Source organism: Eupeodes corollae, chromosome 2, assembly GCF_945859685.1.
Source record: "Eupeodes corollae chromosome 2, idEupCoro1.1, whole genome shotgun sequence".
Lineage (NCBI taxonomy): Eukaryota > Metazoa > Arthropoda > Insecta > Diptera > Syrphidae > Eupeodes > Eupeodes corollae.
Window position 1 is genome coordinate 131039413 of NC_079148.1, and position 21398 is coordinate 131060810.

Consider the following 21398-nt stretch of genomic DNA (forward strand, 5'->3'; position numbering starts at 1 on the left):
ATCGACCATCCTGAATCCATTGTAGGAGGTGGTGTCGTGCAGGCTGTATCTCCCGATTATGCCACGAAAGATGTCTTCTCCTCCTAGCTTGGCATTAAAATCTCCTAAGAGAATTTTAATGTCATAGCCAGGGCACTGCTCATATGTCTTGTCCAAGAGCTCGAAGAATGTGTCTTTAGTGTCTTCATCTTTCTCCTCTGTTGGGGCATGCGCGCATATTAGGCTAATGTTGGCGAATTTAGCCTTGATGCGGATTGTCGTGATGCGCTCGCTTACACTTTTGAAACTCAAGACTTTTTGCCTGAGCATAGTTCCAACAACAAATCCACACCCATATGTCTTTGTTCTCGGTAGCAGTCGCCGTAGTATATATCGCAGTCTTTTAGTTTGCATTTGCCCGGTCCATCCCATCGCACTTCTTGGATGGCGGTAATACCTGCCTTGCAACACTTTAGAGCTTCCGCTAATTGTTCGGCTGCACGTGGTCTGTTAAGGGACTTAACATGGTGCTCCGCAACTAAAGGTATTTTTTTACGTGGCCAGGATGTCACCCCGACGGCACAACCCCCAACCTGGAGGACCAGATCCTTAGTATAACTCCAAGAAAGGGAAGCCTGATAAACCGCTCTTCACAGGCCTGGGCTCCGAATATGTCGAAGAAGCCCTATAAGGTGTTCACTAAGTAGTTCAACCTTACTGGAACTGTAGACGCCACCGTTGATTCCATCTCGGGAATTCCTCCGCTGCCGTCTGGGTAAGGAGAGGTGCCTTAGTGGAAACACCTGTACCCCCCCTCTCGTTTGCTGCCCCCAACAACTTTCCACTGGGGTTGGAACCTAATCTCCTGTTGAGGTACTAGGCACCCGATGTTCACCGCGGGGAGGTGAGAGTAGGAGTAAATAGACAGAGGTGGGTTTTGAGAAAAAACTGTGGACGCTTGTATCCCCTTGAATGCACATGTCTACCATTTGAACATCGTTTACTATTTATTTAAAAAATTGCTTTGAAAAGGGGGCGCACTAATTTCATGTAAAATAAATTCCATAGTTGAATTACAAAATGACTATAAGCTAAAAATGGAAGCGATATTAGTTGTACACTGTGGCGTATAAATACTTTTTCTTTGTTTATTGTTTTTCCAAACTGCGATCTGAACAATTTTACCCCAAATTAATTTACAAATTGTTTTTCAGTGTATGATACCTTCTAGAAAAATAGAAACATCTTCGCTTATGAAGTAAGTGTTGACCATTTTAAATATTTCGATTATAGCAACTGATAATATTTTGAATGCACTTTAATTTATGAGCAGAAATTATAAACAATTCGACAATTCTTAAATCAGAGCTTACAATTAACTTCTCACTTTTAATAACTTCCTAAATGATAAAAATGACGTCAATAATTGATGCAAGACCGATAGTCTTACCATTTCACCATTTTTATCTTCGTCACTGATTAAGAGAAAAAGAGCTTTTGAGAAAATTTTAAATATCTCCCTCTCCAATCTAAGCTTTGAATTAAAATTGTTATAATCTTGAGTGTGTCAACACAATGCATGAGATTAAAACTTTTAATCTGTTTTTATTTACTTATTTACTCATCATCGATCAGTCACTAAGTTCACAGCCGCAGCCGCTATGAAGATCACACTCTTGTTCTTTGTTATCGGTAAATAAATAAATCTCAAAATATTTTTTATTGGAGTTATTAGTTTTTATAAAAAAATCTGTTTTTTGTTAGCATCACTTGTGGCACTTCTGAGTGCTCGTGACATTCCAAAAGATGATTCTCTGGGATATGAAATCGTTGATCCAAGTACTATTGTAATACGAGAACCAAGGCCAAAAAAACCTTCACCTGAAGTCATCGCACAATCGAATACAAACAAAACTTTCGCCTACGATCCAGTGGATAAAGTATGGACAGTTGTGAAGCCAACTGACGAAATCAAAGAAGGCACATTGCTTTGGAATCAAAAAGATGACAAATGGTTGACACAATCTTTTCTACCATAAACACAAACATTTCTCACTTATTTTTGTTTGATTAAAAATTATTATTTATTTAGTGGAATGTTTATTTTTTGTCAATTTGTTTAACTTCACATAAGAAAATTTTGTTTTTTAATGGAAGAGGTTACCCCATGGATTTGAACCAGGTGGGCCTGTTGGAGTGGGCTTCACATTGGCTTTGTTTGCGTTGGGGTTTGTTTGCGGTGGTAGCCCTCCGTATGTTAAACTGGCGTCAGGGTTAAAGCGGCCATTTTGTGGTTTTTGTTGTCCACCCATTCCCGAACCAAAAGGTGCTCGGACTGGAGTTGGGGTTGGTCCTTGGGGTCTATGGGCTGGTGGTGGAGTTTGGGGTGCCCGGGTGGTTGTAGTTGTGGTCGTTGTTGTAGTTGTTGTTTTGAAGACGTCTTGAGTTAGAGCCCGATCAGCACTAGGATTCCACCCGATTGAACCTTGGGAGGTTGTTGAGTTCTGACGTTGTGGGGAAACGTGCCCTGGTCCTGATGGCTGTTGGGGCTGAACTGCGGGAGCTGATGAACCTCCACGACTAGCATTCCATTGACCACCAGTTTGGTTGTATGGTACATTTGGTTGGGAGTATCCAGGAAGCTTATTAGTACCGTCTCTCCGTACCCATTGACCATTGACCTTAACCCATTGGAATTGTTGAGTTTGATTCCAATTGTTACTTTGTGGACCTTGATAAATTTGTGGGGAAGCAGCACGTTTTTGAACAGAAACCGAATTTTCCTCTCGAGTGAGAGTGTGGACACATACCACAGCCCAAAGAAGGCATCCTAAATGTTAAGAAAAACGTATATGAACAATTTTATTTTCATAGAACTAACCTATTTTTCCTTACCAATCAAAATTGCTGACCTCATAATTTAATATTATTGTTTTTTTTTTTTTAATAAATTTTTCAGAAACAAAAAAGTAAAACGTCGCAATGTGTTAAGCTCTAGAAGGCGACTGTTTTGTTTCGAATTCAAGTACGACAACGCGGCGTAATCAATTTTAATTAGACTAATGTTCAGTACGTAACTAATATACCGACCGCTAAAATAAGAGATGATGATCTTTTAAGTTGCGCGGTTATCGCACGTTCAAGAATTATCTCGTATAAATTATTTTTTCTTTAATTTGTTCCTGTATTTAAGGCTTATAGCTTTTGAGATGTTTTTTTTTTTTGATTTTTTAAACAATTTAAAAAAAATCAAGAGTAAACAAATAAGACACTTGAGTAGCTTAAGACGAATTTAATGTTAGGTTTTTGATGTGGAAGAATTTATTATTTACCAAATAAGGAGTGGCTTGAGACTTTTGTATGCAAATTTGACATTTGCTCAACTTTGTTTAAAACAACTCAAAGTAAATAGAGTGTCTTATAACAGCTGATATTAATAAATGGCGTTTGATTGACTGAATAACAATACATAACTACATTTATACTCAATCTTGAATTTTAATAATATTTGTATTCTCAGCTGGGCTTCTACAAAAAATGAAAACAAGAAATACATGTGTAAAGGGTGTATCAGAACTTAGTCAAGATTTCAAACTGAGTTTTGACAACTGACAACTGTTTAACAAATTAATTTGACAGCTGACATTTATAGTTGGTTGTCTAAAACAATGATACTTAAATTCCAATGTTGAGGCAATACACAAGAAATGTGTTTCGAAGTCAAACTTTTGCCAGCAAACATAAAAACCAAAACTTATCGTATTCTCTGAGAGTGCTTTTATTTCACTTAACCTAAATTGACAGTTGTTGTTTTTTTAAGCGTTGCTTACATTTCAATACCATAGAAAAAATAAATTCAGCGTATATTATGGAAAAATTATTATAACTGCAATTTTCGAAATTTGTCAAAATAAAAATCAGTTAAAGAAAAGAAACACATTTTAATATTGAAAGAGAACAAATTAACACTTTAGGTTTTCTACATAAAATTTTCTCTTAATTGGAACGTTTTCTTCTTTAAAGATGTTTGTGGAACACCCTGTAAATTTACATAATCGAATCTCGACTTTCCTCAAAAAACTTGAATGACTTATTTAATCAATCAATTTATAGTTTGAACGAAGTTGAGTGACATTATGAAGATTTGTTGTATTATTTGCGAGTATTTAAATGCCATTGAAATTGAAATAGTTTAGCTAATCAGGTAAATACAATTTTGTAGTATTCAAAATTATTTAACAAAAAGTTAAATGCTCACTTCGGTCGAACGTCTTAGCCCTTAAGATTTAGTTTATTAAAGTTTTAAATGTATTTATTATAAAAAAAGGAACAAATAAAAAATTAAAAAATATTTTTCCTTAATTAATAATTTTTAATTTTGATATTTCACATTCTTTAAATTTGTATATTTGAAAATAATTCCAGTCCGGAATGATAAAATAAATAAGAAAAAGAGGCTGTGATGCGACCCACACTGATAACTTCCCATCCCATCTGTCGAATTGTCTTGCTTAAAAGTTTGTAGGTTTTCGTGTTGGGTTTCAAAAGTTGTCCAAAAAAAATTATTAACAATATTTTTCATATCAAAAAAAATAGTTTACTTTAAAAATCTAGTTTTGTTAAATAGATTTTTTGTTGAAAACAAATTTTTACTAATTTTAGTAGCATTTCTTAAATTTTTACAAATTGGATACATTAAAATAATTTGAGAGATATCAAGAACCGAACATCAATTTTTATTAAACTTGCTTACAATTTCTTGTAGATATTATTTTAAAAAAAAAATGTACTGTTGGATTTTTATAAAAAAAACTAATGAATATCGAAAACAATATTTGCTGTGAAATAAAAAAAAAATTGAAGGCAAAATTTTTAATTTTTCAAAAGCTATTTGAGTCGAAAACCAATTTTTACCAACTTTTATTATTTTCTTCTTTTAGGTTTTTATTTTTTGTAAAAAAAACTGATTTTTCTCAAAATTTTACCAAATGCTAAAAACGTTCCTTTTCGTTGCACAAAGTTGTTTTGGAGATAAAGTCACTTTGTATTCGTAAAATTTTTGAGGTGTGAAAAATTATTATTTTTGATTTTTAAAAAACCGTAAATTTATTCAATAAATATACTTGTTTTGTATTAGTTTACAATATATTATGTAAAATTTAATGCAAGTATCTAGCGTTTTTGGTTCGTAAGATATTAAAGGTTAGCCATTATTGTCACCTTTGATCTGGAGAAGTCCAAGTTCCCTTGTGGATGTTGAGTTGTGGAAAACGCGTACTGGCTACGATGACGTATCGCCCGCAGCAAAATCTATGAGCCTGAATCCATTGTCGGAAGTGTTGTCGTGGAGACTGTTCTCTCCGATTCTTCCACCAAAGATGTCTTCCCTTCCTAGCTTGGCATTAAAATCGCCCAGGATTATTTTAATATCGTAGCTAGGGCACTGCTCATATGTTTTGTCTAGGAGCTCGAAGAACATATCTTTGGTGTTGTCGTCTTTCTCTTCTGTGGGGGCGTATATATCAGACTTGTGTTGCCGAATTTTTTCTCAAAACCAACTCTGTCTATCAACTCCTACTCTCACCTCCCCGTGGTGAACATCGGGTGCCTAGTACCTCAACTGGAGATTAGGTTCCAACCCCACTGGAAAGTTGTTGGGGGCATCAAACAAGAGAGGTGGGGAGAGGTGTTTACAATAAGGCACTTCTCCTTATGCAGACGGCAGCGGAGGAATTCCCGAGATGGAATCAACTACTTAGTGAACACCTTATAGGGCTTCTTCGACTTATTGGGAGCCCAAGCCTATATGGAGTGGTTTTATCCGGCTCCCCATCCTTGGAGTTATACTTAGGATCTGACCCTCCAGGTTGGGGGTTGTGCCGTTGGGGTGACTTCCTGGCCACGTCAAAGCTTTCATAGTTGCGAATCACCAACAAGCCTCGGATACGGACGGATTTACTGTTGACAACCTACGCAAATGAATTAAGAACAACGAACTTCGGATATGCACGTGGAATGTTAGGTCCCTTAACAGACCACGTGTGGCTGAAGAATTAGCGGAGGCCCTAGACTGCTATAAAGCAGACATCATCGCCATCCAGGAAATACGATGGGATGGACCGAGCAAAAAGAGGATGAAAACCTGCGATATTTACTATGGTGACTGCTACCACTAAAACAAACAGCACTTATTTGGATGCGGCTTTGTTATTGGAGCCAGACTTAGGCAAGAAGGCTTGAGCTATAGGTGCATCACAATGAGCGCCTCATGACCATACGCATCAAGGCTAAATTCGGCAACATTAGCCTGATATGCGCTCACGCCACCACAGAAGAGAAAGACGACAACGCCAAAGATATGTTCTTCAAGCTCATAGACAAAACATATGAGCAGTGTCCAAGCTACGATATTAAAATTGTCCTGGGCGATTTTAATGCACAGCTAGGAAAGGAAGACATCTTTGGTGGAATAGTCCTGAAGAACAGCCTGCACGACAACACTTCCGACAAATTATTCAGGCTCATAGATTTTGCTGCGGGCGAAACGTCATGGTAGCCAGTACGCGTTTTCCACGACTCAACATCAAAAGAACTTGCACTTCTCCAGATCAATCTACCGTCAACAAGATTGACCATATTGCGATCGACGACAGACACGCTTCCAGCATCATGGATGTACGAACTTTCCGAGGAGCTAACATCGACTCGGACCACTACCTCAATGTAGCCAAGGTAGCACTTCGGATTTCCAGATCCAAAGCAAAACAGGGAGGTGCTGGGAGAAGGTACAACGTCGAACGGCTATAATCGCCAGAGATTGCCAAATCCTTTTCCGACCGAGTTACAAGTAACCTCTCTCGAAATTCTCTGCCGCCAACACAATGTATCGAAAACCAGTGGAAAAATTGCCAAGATGCAATCAGAGAATACACCCCTGATGTGCTGGGTTTCAAGCAGCTACAAACAAGGATCCCCTGGTTTGATGTGGAATGTCGGCAGGCAAATGCAGCCAAACAACAGGCACGCAAAGCGGCGCTGCATACAAAGAGGAGAGCTGCACATGAGCTCTATGAGCAGAAGAGGCGATAGGAACGCCGCCGACTTCTCAGAAGGAAAAAGCGAGGGAATGAGAAGCGTGCGGTCGAAAATGTTGAGAGGTTTAAGAGCAAGAATGAGGTTTGAAAGTTTTATGAACAGGTGAAACGAAATTTACAGGTACATAAACCTAGAACCGAAGGCTGTAAAGACGAGAGTGGAAACATCATAGTGGAACCGCAGTCAATCCTGAGGATATGGAAGGACCACTTCTGCAGACTGTATAACGGCGATGAAGAACTGAATTCCGCTGTCAGGCAGGATGACCCATTCGATATAGACGACGAAAGCCAACAATCCCGTCCTCCCGACTTAGACGAAATAAAGATTGCCATATCTAAGTTGAAGTCTAATAAAGCCGCTGGAGCGGATGGCTTGAATGCCGAGCTCTTTAAAGCAGCTGGAGATAAGTTGGTTAGAAGCATGCACCAACTTATCTGTAAGATATGGTCAGAAGAAAGCATGCCCGATGAATGGAACCTCAGTATTGTTTACCCGATCCTAAAAAAAGGAGATCCTCTTAACTGCACCAACTATAGAGGAATCAGTCTACTTAACATCGCCTACAATATCTTCTCTGCCGTAATATGTGAACCTCTAAAGCCTATTGTCAACAACCTGATTGGTCCTTATCAGTGTGGTTTTAGACCAGGAAAGTCCACAGCTGATCAAATATTCACATTACGGCAGATCCTGGAAAAAACCCAAGAACACCAAATCGACACCCACTATCTTTTCATCGATTTCAAGGCCACATATGACAGCATCTACAGGGACGAGCTGTATAGAGCCATGACTAGTGTTGGCATCCCTGCCAAACTCGTCTGTTTGTGCATGCTCCATAAAGGTTGGAAACAACTTAATAGAACCTTTCGATGTCAAAAAAGGTTTTAGACAAGGTGATGCGCTGTCATGTGTTTTTTTTTAACATCGTGCTTGAAAGAATAATGCAGAGCTCACACGTCAACGCTAGAGGCACTATCTTTCAAAACTCAGCGTGATGTCAATGGGGCTTTTGTGAGTATTGAGGCAGAGGCGGCAAAAATGGGCTAAACGGTTAATGAGGGCAAAACAAAGTACATGCTGTCGTCAAGGAAGGACATACAACACCGACGTCTTGGTCAAAATTTCACAATGGACAGACGTACCTTTGAGGTAGTCAAGGACTTCGTCTACTTAGGCTCCGATGCAAATGCAGAAAACAACACCAGCGCTGAGATCAAACGCAGAATAACTCCTGCTAACCGCTGTTTCTTTTTACTAAGAAAGCAATTGAGTGGTATAGTCCTCTCTCGAGGGACCAAAGTGTTGCTATATAAGACCCTTATCATCTTCGTCCTGCTATACGGTGCAGAACCATGAATCAAATGAAGACTTTTTTAACAAAACACGAAAAATTGATAAGAAATCGTTTTCGACTTTAGTATTATTAGAACAAAGTTTTAAATAAAGTTTTAATAAAAACATTTTGTAAGTACTTTTGTTAAAAAACTAAAACAAAACTAATTTTTAATCTTTTAATTTTAATTTTAAAAAAGTCGTTTGCTATTAAATAATAAAATCGAATTTTGAAAGTATTGAATTACAAATAATTACATTTGTTTTTATAGGAAACCGAATATGAAAACCCTTTCAATAGATTTTTGTTAAACAAATTTTTTAAACTTTTTTAGGTTTAATTTAAAACGAGCACTGAAAGAATGGGCCTTAGCTACATGACGAACAAAACCACTTTTTTCTAGCCAAAAACAATGCAAATTCAGTATGTTATTCAAAGCTTATGACAGGAAGTATATTTTTGAGTTGTTGACTGGTTAAAAAGAAAAATATTAACCCGCATATAATTAATAACAATATAACAACACTCACAAAAATAACTCTTATTTGAATTATGTTTTTTTTTCTCCACATCATTGCCTTAAATAGAAAATAAAAATAAACAAAACAAAAAGGCTTCATGTTGCAAATTATTATTTAATCTTAAGTTTAACCAGCAACCATGAAAAGTTCATCCAGTATGTTAATTTACTATATTATCACAAAATAAAAAACTCTTCTTCATCTTAGCCTCTCATCATTTGGAATAAACCCGCACATGAGCCACGCCTCCAAATTTCGACCTCTGTAAATAGATTAGACTTTATCTCTGACAAAATGTTTATAAACAAAAAAAAAAACTTACGAGCACCACATCTTAATGCACAATCAAACTTTTGTTGATTGAAATACAATTGACGATTTGTTCCACAAATTGGATTGTATTCGGAAGTTGTTGGACAGTTGGCCATGCAGGCTAGAAAAGCTGGCGATGGAGTTGTTAGTTGCGGCATTGGTGTTGTTGTTGAGGTTTGCGCTTGAGAATTGTTATTGTTGTTATTTGATTGAGCTGAAGGTTGTTGGTTAGAATTTTGTTGTTGGAATGAGCCTTGTTGCTGTCCTTGTTGTTGTGGACGAATTCCTTGCTGCTGGGAGGACCCTTGTTGCTGAGTAAAACCCTGTTGCTGAGACAAACCTTGTTGCTGAGACAATCCTTGTTGCTGGGAAAAACCTTGTTGCTGAGAAAAACCTTGTTGTTGGGATAAACTTTGTTGCTGAGACGATCCTTGTTGCTGGGGAAAAGCTTGTTGCTGTGGACGTTGTTGAGGACGATTTCCTTGTTGCTGAGCTAGGCCCTGCTGCTGGAAGGATCCTTGTTGCTGGGGAAAACCTTGTTGCTGAGGAATTCCTTGTTGCTGAGGAAAGCCTTGTTGTTGGGATAAACTTTGTTGCTGAGACGATCCTTGTTGCTGGGGAAAATCTTGTTGCTGTGGACGTTGTTGAGGACGATTTCCTTGTTGCTGAAATAACCCCGGCTGCTGGGAGGATCCCTGTTGCTGAGGAAAACCTTGTTGTTGAAACGATCCTTGTTGCTGGGAAAGACCTTGTTGCTGAGAAAGACCTTGTTGCTGGGAAAGACCTTGTTGCTGAGGTCGTTGTTGTGGACGGATTCCTTGCTGTTGATTTAGATTTTGTTGCTGGGGTCGTTGTTGTGGACGAATTCCTTGCTGTTGATTTAAACTTTGTTGCTGTGGACGTTGTTGTGGGCGACCTCCTTGTTGCTGTGAAAAACTTTGTTCCTCGGGAAATCCCAGTTCCTCTGAAAAATCATCTGGTTCCGGAAATTCTGGCCCTAAAAATGGATTCGGTGGTGGCACACCAATGGGGAAGAATTCTCCTCTACTTTCAAGCTCTTTAAACTCATCAGGAAAAAGAAAATCACTCTCACGGCGTATTCTCAAACCATCAACACCAAAGCAAATGCATAAAACGACCACACATCCTACAAAAATGAACATAATTATAAATTTTAATTTTACAAATTATAATTATTAAAATAAACCAATTACCGGTCACAAAATATTGTCGCGTAGCCATCACTTCGAATCGAACTACTTCGTTTGGATGAGATTTAACAAATAACAAGGTCTATACAGACGTCAAGTTCCAAAGCTTAAGCAAACAATGAAATCAATGCGGGAATACCAGATTTATTGAAAACAAAAAACTTAAAAACTACTCGGCCTGTGAAATGACTCACACCAAACACTATAGGAAGGTACATGTCGTAGGCTCTTTCTTTATTAGTTATAAATCAACTTATTTGATGATTTGATGCTGAAGGTTAGGAACTAAGAACGTATTCTTTGGAAAAGAAACACTAAAAGTTTTATGACCAACATTTGCTAAATGTAAAACAATAGTTTTTTGTTGTTGTTTTTATTAAACAAACAATATTTTTGTTTCAAATGGAAAACTTTTAATAGTTGTTAAACTAGTTTCTATATGAATTTTAAAATAAATTATGTTGATTTGAAGATTGGTCAAAGAAAGTTGTGGTTTTCATAATGTTTTTGTTTGTTTAATTAACATTTTTGTTAGTCAAATGAATATAAATTTAAAATAAATAAATTATTAAAGTATTGAATTAGCTTGAGTTCAATTCTTATTAAATACGGTTTGAAGGGTTTACCAAAATGTACACAAGGCTTGAATTTACTGGGAATTGAGCAGTAAAGTGTTGGTGGCCCTTAACAAAATTTGACAGTTCAGGTTTGGTAGATTATTATTGTTCAATTTTTCTCATATGTAATGCCCTATTCTAACTCAACGTTAACTGTCAGTTGTCAAATTGCTAAGTTTTAATAGATTTTAATATGTCCCTTTAAAATGGCGGAAACTTTAGATTTTGTTTAATTTGTTTGACCTTTTGAAATAATAGTAGAGAAGGTGTAGATAGATTTGCTCAAACAGTGCTGAAATTGTAATTCCAAACTAAACCATCATTATTAGACCGATGTAAACAGGCCCAGACGATGCCTTAACGACTCATTAATACATTCTTATATATTTGCAAACCCATCAGACCATGTAACGCAAATCGTTTATAGACCGAGACAAAAAAAAACCGCCAAACACCAAACCCAAAGAAAACGTTAATCTTGATTTTCAAAATCACTGGGCTAGACACAATTCGTTTTTGACTATAGGAAGTTCTTAGTTTTTTTGTTTGCTCTCTTCCTCGAAAAAAAAACAACTTCCCAGAAGAAAAGAGAGCCCCTCAAGGAGAAAACAAACTCATTTTCTTTTCTTTGGTTTTTAAACAGTTTTAAAACTATAAAACCAAACCGCCCACCGCGAAAGAACCCTATACACACCGCCGCCACCGCCGACACCGCCACGCCGGAAACAGGATAAAACTTATGGAAAACTTAAGAAACCATTAATGCGTCGTTCAGTGCATACATAGTGTCTTAGAAAAAGAGAAAGATATATGAATGCATGTAATGTATTTTTGTGTATAGAGAAAGGAGATATCGTCTATATAAGTTTCAAGCCTCATCCTTGCCAGTCAGCTTACTTCACTTAAACTCTTTTGGCCTTGCATCCTTGGTCTTCGTCGTCGTTCTTGTTCTCGTCCTCGTCGTTGTCTTAGTCTTAGTCGATTCACCATTCTCATCTATTTTTGTATCCTCTTGTTTTTTTTTCTTTATTCGTCTTTCTTTTTTTTCTCGTCTGCGTACTCGACACAAAAAAAAAGATATCGCCGAAGTTTTATAAAGTTATAAGACTTCCTTGTTGAGTTAAAGTACTAGAATATTGTCTAGTCCTATCTACTACAAGTGATTGTAGTGACTACGGTTTTTGCACTACAAATACTGTACATATGTTGTTTATTTGGAATTTTGTGGGTAATACCCTATCCAAATGACAGTATTCTTAGAAATCTTGGGTTTTATCAAATTCTTGAAAGAACTTCAAACCTGATGGTACCCATCCAAACACATCAAAATTTAATCTATAAAAGTTTTTGGGACTTTTTAAACCAGAAATAAAAAATTATGATAATTCTTATAAGCTTGGGTAATACACTTAACTTCTTTTAAAATTTGTACAGCAGCTACTATTTTAACTGTCAAATAATAATTTTTTTCTAAAAAGATTTTTTGAATCTAAAATGTGATCGCAGTTTACTCTTGGAGGCAACATATTTTGACATCTCGTTCTTATCACCATTGTGATTGTAAATGAAAATGAACTGTCAAAAAAACTCACTAGCAAAAGAGTGAAAAATATAGTTTATTTAATCAAAAAACATAAATTGACTTTCACGTTGTCAAAATTACACTTTCCGATTCAGGTGATAAGTTTTAATTATTCGTAAACTTTTTTCTTCTGAAAAATTAAGAATAATCAAAATTTTGTTTTCACACTGACAATATTTTGTTCATTGGTTTTAGGGTGTGTTCACAGTTAAAACTTAAACATGTTCAATACAAATTAAAAAACTCATCGAATGTTGGTTAATAAATTGATTTACCTTAAATTTGATACATGGAAATTTGTAAAGCTTAAAGTCATTTAAAAAGAAGAAGAAAACATAATTCTTATGATGATTATGAATTGAAATCAAATATTTAATTTCATATGTTAAGTTACATATTTTTATCGTTCCGATATGCCAAATTGCCATTTCTCGGTCCCTAGAATCTAAGTCAAATATGTTTAGAAATATTTCTCTATATGCGTGTGTACCGTACGTTTGTATTTTTGTATGTTAGGATATAATTTATCGTCCCTCATATCTCAAGAACCAGTGGAGATATGGACTTCAAATAAATTTAGTTTCACAGAAATTTTCAATCACAGATACTGTTCCGTATAGTTTGATAAACAATTCAATGCACTATAAGAAATTATATATTGAAATAAAATTATATAGATTTCTAAAATTTAATTATTGTAACAATCCAAAATCATTTAATTTATTAAAATCAAACTTCATTGAACTCGATTATTATCTTGGAACTATACACTGGAATACTGAATTTTTAAACCTAAACTTTAAGAATATGCTTAACCGTTTCACGGGTATCTTAAATACAGCTTTTAACTTATTTGTACCTTATAGGACAGAAAAGAATGTCTCAAAACCTCCATGGTATAACAAAAGACTGACTCATTTAAAAAATAAAAAGAATAAATCATTTGCCAAGTATAAAATGTCAAGCACCTTAGATGACAAACATTCATTTTGTAAACTTCGTGAAGAATTCGTTCCTCAGCAAATTCTTGCACAGGAATTATGTTTTTAATATATGGAGCTTGATTTGATAAGTGATTAAAAACGATTCTGGAGTTTTATTAATTCTAAAAGGAAATCAATTGGCATTCCAACTTCAATGAATTTAAGAGGGGATAAATCTACTGACATTAATAAAACTCTCGATCTTTTTGCTCAATTTTTTAAATCAGTTTACTCAACTTCACAAGGAAACTTGGATTTTCTTTCAGATATTACCCCTGAAGTAGATATTGGCTCAATACACTTAGAATTATCAGAAGTCTTAAATGGTCTTCAGAGTCTTAAGCCCAAAAACACTACTGATGTTGAAAATTACAATTCCTAAATTGCTCGAAAGTTTAGTAAAGACCAAACTGGATTTTTTCATAAAAGAACATGTAAGTGATGCCCAGCATGGGTTTATATCGGGTAGATCAACTGTCACTAATCTTGCATGTTTTTCCTCTTTCGTTATTAATTGTATAGAAAGTCAAAGTCAAGTAGACGCTATCTACACGGATTTCAGTAAGGCATTTGATTCTGTATGCCACAAGATACTGCTTCGTAAGCTTCCTAACTTTGGGATTTACTCTAATCTCCTTCATCTTTTTTAACTGATAGGGTACAAAAAGTAAAACTTGAAAATCAAACCTCGAGATCTATTAAATGTACCTCAGGTGTTCCCCAGGGCAGTCATCTTGGCCCACTTAACTCCATTTATGATAGCTTTAATCTTCAAATAGACCTCGATCATTTATCAAACTGCTTCGCTACCAAATGAATAAATAAAAAAGAGACTGGGATGCGACCCACACTGATAACTTCCCATCCCGTCTGTCGATTTGTCTTGCATAAAACTTTGTCTAGATTTTCTTTTTTATGAAAAAACGGACTGTTGGATTTTTATATAAAAAGTACTGAATATCGAAAACAATATTTTCTTGAAACAAAATAAGTTTAAAGCCAATATTTTTAATTTTTGAAAAGCTATTTGAGTCGAAAGTAAATTTTTACCAAGTTTTAGTATTGTTTTTTTAAGAGTTTTATTTTTTGTAAAAAAACTGTCAATTCAATTTTTTTCAAAATTTAATCGAATGTCGAAAACAATATTTCTTATAAGATAAAATTAGTTTGAAGCCAATATTTTAAATTTTTGAAAAGATATTTGAGTCGAAAATCAATTTTTACCAACTTTTGTTAATTTAAAAAAAAAAACTGTCAATTAGATTTTTTTTCAAAATTTCACTGAATGTTAACAACAATATTATTTGAAAGATAAAAGTAGTTTTAAGCCAAAATCTACAATTTATAAAAAAAGATATTTGAGTCGGAAATCAATTTTTACCAACTTTAATACATTTTTTTTGGGTTTTAGTTCTTTGTAAAAAAACTGTCAATTCGATTTTCACAACTTTTTTCAAAATGTTGAAAACAATTTTTCTTATATGATAAAATAAGTTTGAAGCCTAAGTTTCGAGGATTTGAAAAGATATTTGAATCGATATTCAATTTTTACCAACTTTGAGTAATATTTTTTTTTAGATTTTAATTTTTTTATAAAAAACCTGTCAATTCTATTTTTCTCAAAATTTTATCAGATGTCAAAAACATTATTTTTCGTTGCACAAAATTGTTTTGGAGATGAAATCATATTTTAGTCGTCAAATTTTGGAGGTGACAAATTTTTGTTTTCAGTTTTTTTGGTTTATAATAAAATCCGTTAGATGGATGTTTTTCAAAAATTATACTCCTCTGATATCACGTTACAATATATTAATTACAATTTAATTCAAGTCTCTAGCGTTTTTGGTTCATAAGATATTTGGGGTTAGCCAAAATGTTCACCTTTTTTTTCAAACTGCTATGGTAAAAAACCACCCACCAATTTTCTTGAGAGCCCTTTCTGCATCTTTCTGCCTTATTATATGTGTACCGAAATTTATTTGAAGTCGATATCTCTCTTAGTTCTTAAGCTATGGAGGACGAAAAAAACGTCGCGAACGTACGGATGGACGGACGTACGAACGTACGTACACACGCACGCACAGATATCTTTCTAAAAATCTTTTATTTCGACTTTAGTGACCTTGAAACGTCGAGAAATGTCAAAATTTTCAATTTGACAAATAGGACCCATTACAATAACTTCCTATGGGAAGTTAACAAAAATAGAAGAAAGTTAGTTAAAATTAACTTCAGCAAAAAAAAAACTTACTTAAATTAATAAAATGGACAATTTTCAAGAAGAAATGGTAAGAAAATATCTCGATATTGAGATTCTACAAAAAAAAAGTTCATTTAACAATTGCTTCAAGGAGGGAGGTTGTTCGTAGACTACTGCATTAACATGTGGTGCTAAAGCGAGCTTGAAGCTCACCTCAATTCTTTATATACCTGAATCGATTTGAAATGAGCTTGATTCGACACGATTCGGTCGGAGATTGGAGTCGAGTCAAAATTTGTGAAGAAAAATCTGTATGGAGGAGTTGGTTTTACAGATAATTTATTATGGTCTGTTTATTTGGATGTTTGTGTACAGAAAGAAAGTTCTTCATTGTTTAACACGAATCAAACTATCTCACTTACACTTCATAAGATACATCTAAACACCATTCGAATTTTAAAAAGTGCTGTCAAACTTAATCATTTTTAAATCTTCTTGTGCTGTGCAAACACCAAAAAGATTTATTTAATCTTAACTGAGATAAACCTTTGGTGGAAACATAGCAAAACTTAATTATCTTTTCTATTGTTTTCTCATTCAAAATTAACTCAGTTAGTCCATTTTCATTAACAAAACTTAATAACATCAACAGTAACAGGTTGATTTCTTTTCCCAATGGAAAACACATGATCCCAAATGCACAACTACTCAACGAACACTGCCATCGAGATGCAATTTTTTAGATAATGTTGTAGTTTTGTTTATTCTTTCAAAAGTTATCTTAAAAATGAATGTCTCTTTTTTTATGTACTTAAAAATTAAAATATACGCTTTTCTAAAAAGATTGTAATTTTGATAATACAAAAAACGAGTATTTTTCAAGAGAAAAAAGTGCCTGCTTATTTTTTTGCAAAGGACAATGACAAACAATACAAATTTCAACATTGTCAAGGCATTATGGAAAAGTGTATCGTTAGTGTTGTCTTAATGTCGTAATTTGTACTTATCAAAAGATGACAGCTTCGAAAATTAAACACAAATTCTTTTAAGTTTTAAATTTTTTTAAAGAACACAAATAAAACATAACATACCCTATTTAAAAAAGGAAACTATAAAAACTAAGAAAGGGTGTTTCAGACCAAACAATAAAAAAGCAAAGAAAAAAAAACGAAACTTGGCCTAGACATCGACTTTAGTCTGTCTTGAGATAGATTGAAACAATTACATTCGTTTCTTTCCCTAGCTCCTTTTGAATAAGTAAGAATGTTAAGCTCTTCTGCCTTATAAACCTTACAGATGTGTTGCAAGAAGAAAAGTAACGATCTGTGAATTTATTGAAATTAATTTACTTTGAAAAACTTTGCATTTTTATTTTCATCATGTTGTTGTTAGTCGCTTGTTGATAGACAATACTTTTTACTAAAAAGATTATTGTCTAAAGCTTGAGTACGAACCTCTGAGTATAGGAAGGTAAAAAAATTCAAATCATATTTTTTTTTGTTGAATCTTAAACAATAAAAATGTTGATTGGATGAAGATGGATCTGAAACTCAAAATGTTTTAGACGATTTAATTAATTAACCAAGAAAAAATGGTCTCAACTTATTGTGACTTAATCAACAAGTCCTTTTTGCTCATGTCTCATGTCTCTTGCAGAAGCGTTTCTTCTAAGCGAAGCAAAATAAAATAAAGCTTAAACATTTCCACTCACAGAAAATGATGATTAAATTATTTGAAAAATGTGCGGTAAGATTTTTTTTAAACCTCGATATCTGACATTTAACACCAAGTCAAAAGCCTCCTTCCTATAACAAAAGGTTTGAATTATAAATAATAAATTATGGTAAACAGGAACACTTCCGTATGCACATACATATACACATACATAGAATAAAAGGAAGGACGAGTTTAACAACAAAATTTTAAGATATCATAAAAATGGCAAAATGATAATGATTTACCGATATAATTTACGATGACAACAGTTGGGCATATTCCAAAAGGCAAAAACGGAAACCCCATTGCATCCTTGTGTTTCATAATTTTCCTCCTTTTCATATTTTCCAGCTCTAGGTCTGGTGGTATACCTACGTCCTACACATACATAAGTTTAAGTGTGTGTGTTATTTGTGTTTGTGTAAAAATACAAAGGCAGGATAACACAAAATAATCCACAGGAGGTCGGTTAAGTTTATGTCCTGAAATGGGAAATGTTTTTTTTTTCGTTTTGTTTGTTTTGTCGTTCTTTTCGAAAATGGTGTTTCAATGCAGAGGATTTTTTGTTTTTTTAAATATTTTGTTTTTGTATGTGCAACGAACACAAGTTATCTTTTATGTTATTTCCATGAACAAAGGATTAAATGGTCAGACGTTAAGTGAATTACAATGGTTTGTGTGCTCGCAGAGAGGACTCAGATGTGGTTGATTGTCGATTAAGCGAGAATATAGATATTTCAGTTGGGGTTTTAGCTGCTACCGGAAGTAAAATGAGCTTTAATGGCTTAACATAGCGTCTAAATGCATTTTAAAAAAATAATGAATAGATAGCTATGAATATATTTAAAAAATTGATTAAATTGTAAATGTTGTACAGTGTTTCGATTGGAATAAAAATTACTTTATGACAGAAGTTGAAAAGCATTTATTTGAGAAAAATATGAAATTTAAGTAAAAATAACACAATTTCAATATTAAAATTTCTTTTTAGAATTTATCCAATAAATATTACATTGTAAGGGCGTTCGGTGACTTTATAGCCATACATCTTGGTGACAGGAGAAACATACTTTGTAGACTGTTCCCAATCTCTGAATCTGCTCTGTGGCCATCCTATTACTCCTGTAAAATAAAGAGAACCTTATAACCAACACCTCTACCCAGACAAAAGCTCTCCATTCATCTGCACCTTCCTTGTATCAACACCACAAAAAATAAAGCAACTAAAATTCGTAAAATTAATTACCGTTTGACGTCTCTGGGATACGTTTGTGACCATTACCATCAGCAGCATGATGGTTTTGGCTTCTTATGACAACGCTACCGCCACAGCCGCCGCCATTTGTGTCTATTGCCTCAGTCTCACTGTCGTCTTTGTCGTATTTGACTTGAATCCTTTTACTAGGACCATTATCACCTGAAGCAATCAATGATGAGGATGACGATGGAAGTGGAAGTGCTCTTCCTATGTCATCGTTCCTGCTTTTGCTGCTGCTATTGCCGTTACCACTGATGCCGCCTTCTCCATCGCCATCGTCGTTAAAATATTTGCTTTGCACTTTTTGTAGACATTTAATTGAATGCCCTTCGGTACGTCGGCGACCGCAACGGCATTTGGCCACAAGCGATTCAAACATATCCTTTGAGACAAAGTATGAATCACCGTGTCCTGTGTAAATGTATGATGATGGCCAAATGTCTGTAAGCAGAATTTGAAGCAGAAGCACAAGCACAAGATTGTGATTACAGTTTTGTTGGAGTTGTTTAAAAATGTCGAGACGAGACAGTTAAAAGTTATGTACTAAACGTACATTCCTGCTATACCTATATTCCTACATATATTCTAACACTGTATGGTCTTACCTTTATTGACATTTCTATCGTTTGTATTACGAAGAATTTTATTGACTTCGTCCTGATTGTAGAAACGGTTAACATCTTTGCCGGTTAATTTGCCCCATTTCTCGAGATAACGACGTCGTGAAATGTTTTCCAGTTCAACTTGTTCTTTTCTAAAATAAAAATGTTCATAAAATTTAAGTCTGAAGAGATTTCAGCAGGAAGAAATTGAGTTGGGAGATTTTGTTTTAATGTCTGTGCTTAACAATGAATGTGCTATAGTCTTGTGAAGAATCAAGAGTTTTTGAGTAAAAATATAAAAACGTATTTACTTTTATTAACTGTGGTGAAAGTAGGCAAAGTTGGACTATAAATTAACTAGTATTCGAAAATACAAATATGTGCACTGTGGCGTATACGCAACTTTTTTTTTAATTCGTCTTATAGTTTGTTTTTGAACAGTAGCAAATTAAAAGTTTGGTTTGACTGTATAAAGTTCAGATAGATTAATTTAATACAAAAATAAATGGAAATAAGTACTGGGTAATTTTTTAATTTTCATATATTAGGAAAACATCAGAATCTCAGAAAATAATAATTTACAATTTCTTATTTTAAAGGTTATTGAACTTACATTTTACCAATTCTTTTGGTTGGGTCCATTACTAATGTGGTATAAACAAATGTGGTGTTTTATGAAACAATTTTATTTTCCAACTAACAATAATAACAAAACCAATATGACACTGACTCCACGATTAGGTACTTGAAGTATTAATAATGTCTTTGCTTGGAAACTGAGTGTTTTGTAACCACAACAAAATTATGAAGTAGGTATGCAACTAAAACTGTTTACATCAATATGAGGAATGTTTTAAAACATTCATATAGGAAGCTTTGAAACCCCTTTTTAAATATAGGAATATAATTCACGAATAAATTTTACAGCTGCCCATAGTGGGCTATTCAAAACCTCTTATTGGAAAACCATATTTAATGCTTGAGGTAAATTATCAAAAATTAGCATTGATTTTTTTCTCACTTTTGAATATTTGAACTAAGGGTTATCCTAGAATCATTTAAACTTCAAAATTGTTCAATATTGAGTCTGTGTTAGAAAAAAAATCGAGGAATGGAAAGTTTTTAAATGTGGTATTTCTTAGTCGTCTTGGGATAATATTCTATGCTGTTTCCTTAATTTTTTAAGATCTTAAAGAACCAAAGCTTGTCCGCTTTGGTATATAAGCTTTCTTATGTCAGGACTGATTTGCCTAAAATTCTTACACCGTTTCGTTTTGGTTTCAATGTTCCAGAAAGTAATGATTTTAAAAATGAATGTTTGGGGAAAGATAAATATATTGATTTTTGGAAAATTAGATACTTTACAATGTAAATAAAATATTGTATGTCAAAATTATGTATACAAAAATTCTGCAAGGTCGCAATTCTGTAGGACTAAACTGCGTTTTTCAAAATTCTTCTTGGTTTAAGTTCAAAACTTTGTTAGTAGGCATGTTGCGAAATTAGCAACACGAATTTGGAAAGAACTTTAATGATCGATGGAGGAGTGATTGTCTGCAAACTCAATAAGAAAACAAGATAATTAAAATCGGAATCGAATTGCAATTTAATCAAGTTGTACCTATTTGTAATTAATTAAAATAAAAGACAGTCTTGTGTCGTTTCAAAAGAAAAGTTTTTCATGTGATGACGTATGCATCGAAGAGGAGTGGAATAGAAGATGGAACGACGACCTGTACGGGCTGTACAGCGACGTAGACTTAGCCAGAAGTGTAAAAGTCCAACTACTAAAATGGCTGCGTCACGTAGAGCGCATGGAAACCAATGTTCCGGCCCGCAAAGTCTTCGAATCGGCACCCACAGGGTGGCGCAGTAGAGGAAGACCTCGGATCAGGTGGAGTGAACAAATGGAAAGTGACCTCACCCAACTTGGAGTGTGAAACTGCAGACATCTAGCAAAGGACCGAGCTAGATGGAGAAGTT

General features: G+C 34.4%; 4 protein-coding genes across 4 annotated transcripts; 1 reads left to right on the forward strand and 3 right to left on the reverse strand.

Annotated features, from left to right (window-relative positions):
• Positions 1–1514: 1514 nt before the first annotated feature.
• On the forward strand, positions 1515–2070 carry LOC129947466 (uncharacterized). Its single transcript, XM_056058029.1, has 2 exons — positions 1515–1671; positions 1744–2070. Exons 1-2 carry the CDS (start codon positions 1641–1643, stop codon positions 2016–2018), a joined length of 306 nt encoding a protein of 101 aa, XP_055914004.1. The 5' UTR covers positions 1515–1640; the 3' UTR covers positions 2019–2070.
• LOC129947465 (trithorax group protein osa-like) lies at positions 2036–3133 on the reverse strand. The gene is made up of 2 exons (XM_056058028.1): positions 2875–3133; positions 2036–2809 (listed from the first exon to the last, which is right to left on the reverse strand). The coding sequence occupies exons 1-2, from the start codon at positions 2894–2896 to the stop codon at positions 2127–2129; spliced, it is 705 nt and encodes a 234-aa protein (XP_055914003.1). The 5' UTR covers positions 2897–3133; the 3' UTR covers positions 2036–2126.
• A 5890-nt stretch (positions 3134–9023) lies between these two features.
• Positions 9024–10613, reverse strand: LOC129946118 (protein argonaute-2-like). Its single transcript, XM_056056159.1, has 3 exons — positions 10461–10613; positions 9257–10393; positions 9024–9196 (listed from the first exon to the last, which is right to left on the reverse strand). The coding sequence occupies exons 1-3, from the start codon at positions 10486–10488 to the stop codon at positions 9138–9140; spliced, it is 1224 nt and encodes a 407-aa protein (XP_055912134.1). The 5' UTR covers positions 10489–10613; the 3' UTR covers positions 9024–9137.
• Positions 10614–18547: 7934 nt separating this feature from the next.
• On the reverse strand, positions 18548–20143 carry LOC129947313 (uncharacterized). Its single transcript, XM_056057833.1, has 4 exons — positions 20029–20143; positions 19419–19567; positions 18802–19254; positions 18548–18677 (listed from the first exon to the last, which is right to left on the reverse strand). The coding sequence occupies exons 1-4, from the start codon at positions 20055–20057 to the stop codon at positions 18550–18552; spliced, it is 759 nt and encodes a 252-aa protein (XP_055913808.1). The 5' UTR covers positions 20058–20143; the 3' UTR covers positions 18548–18549.
• Positions 20144–21398: the final 1255 nt, after the last annotated feature.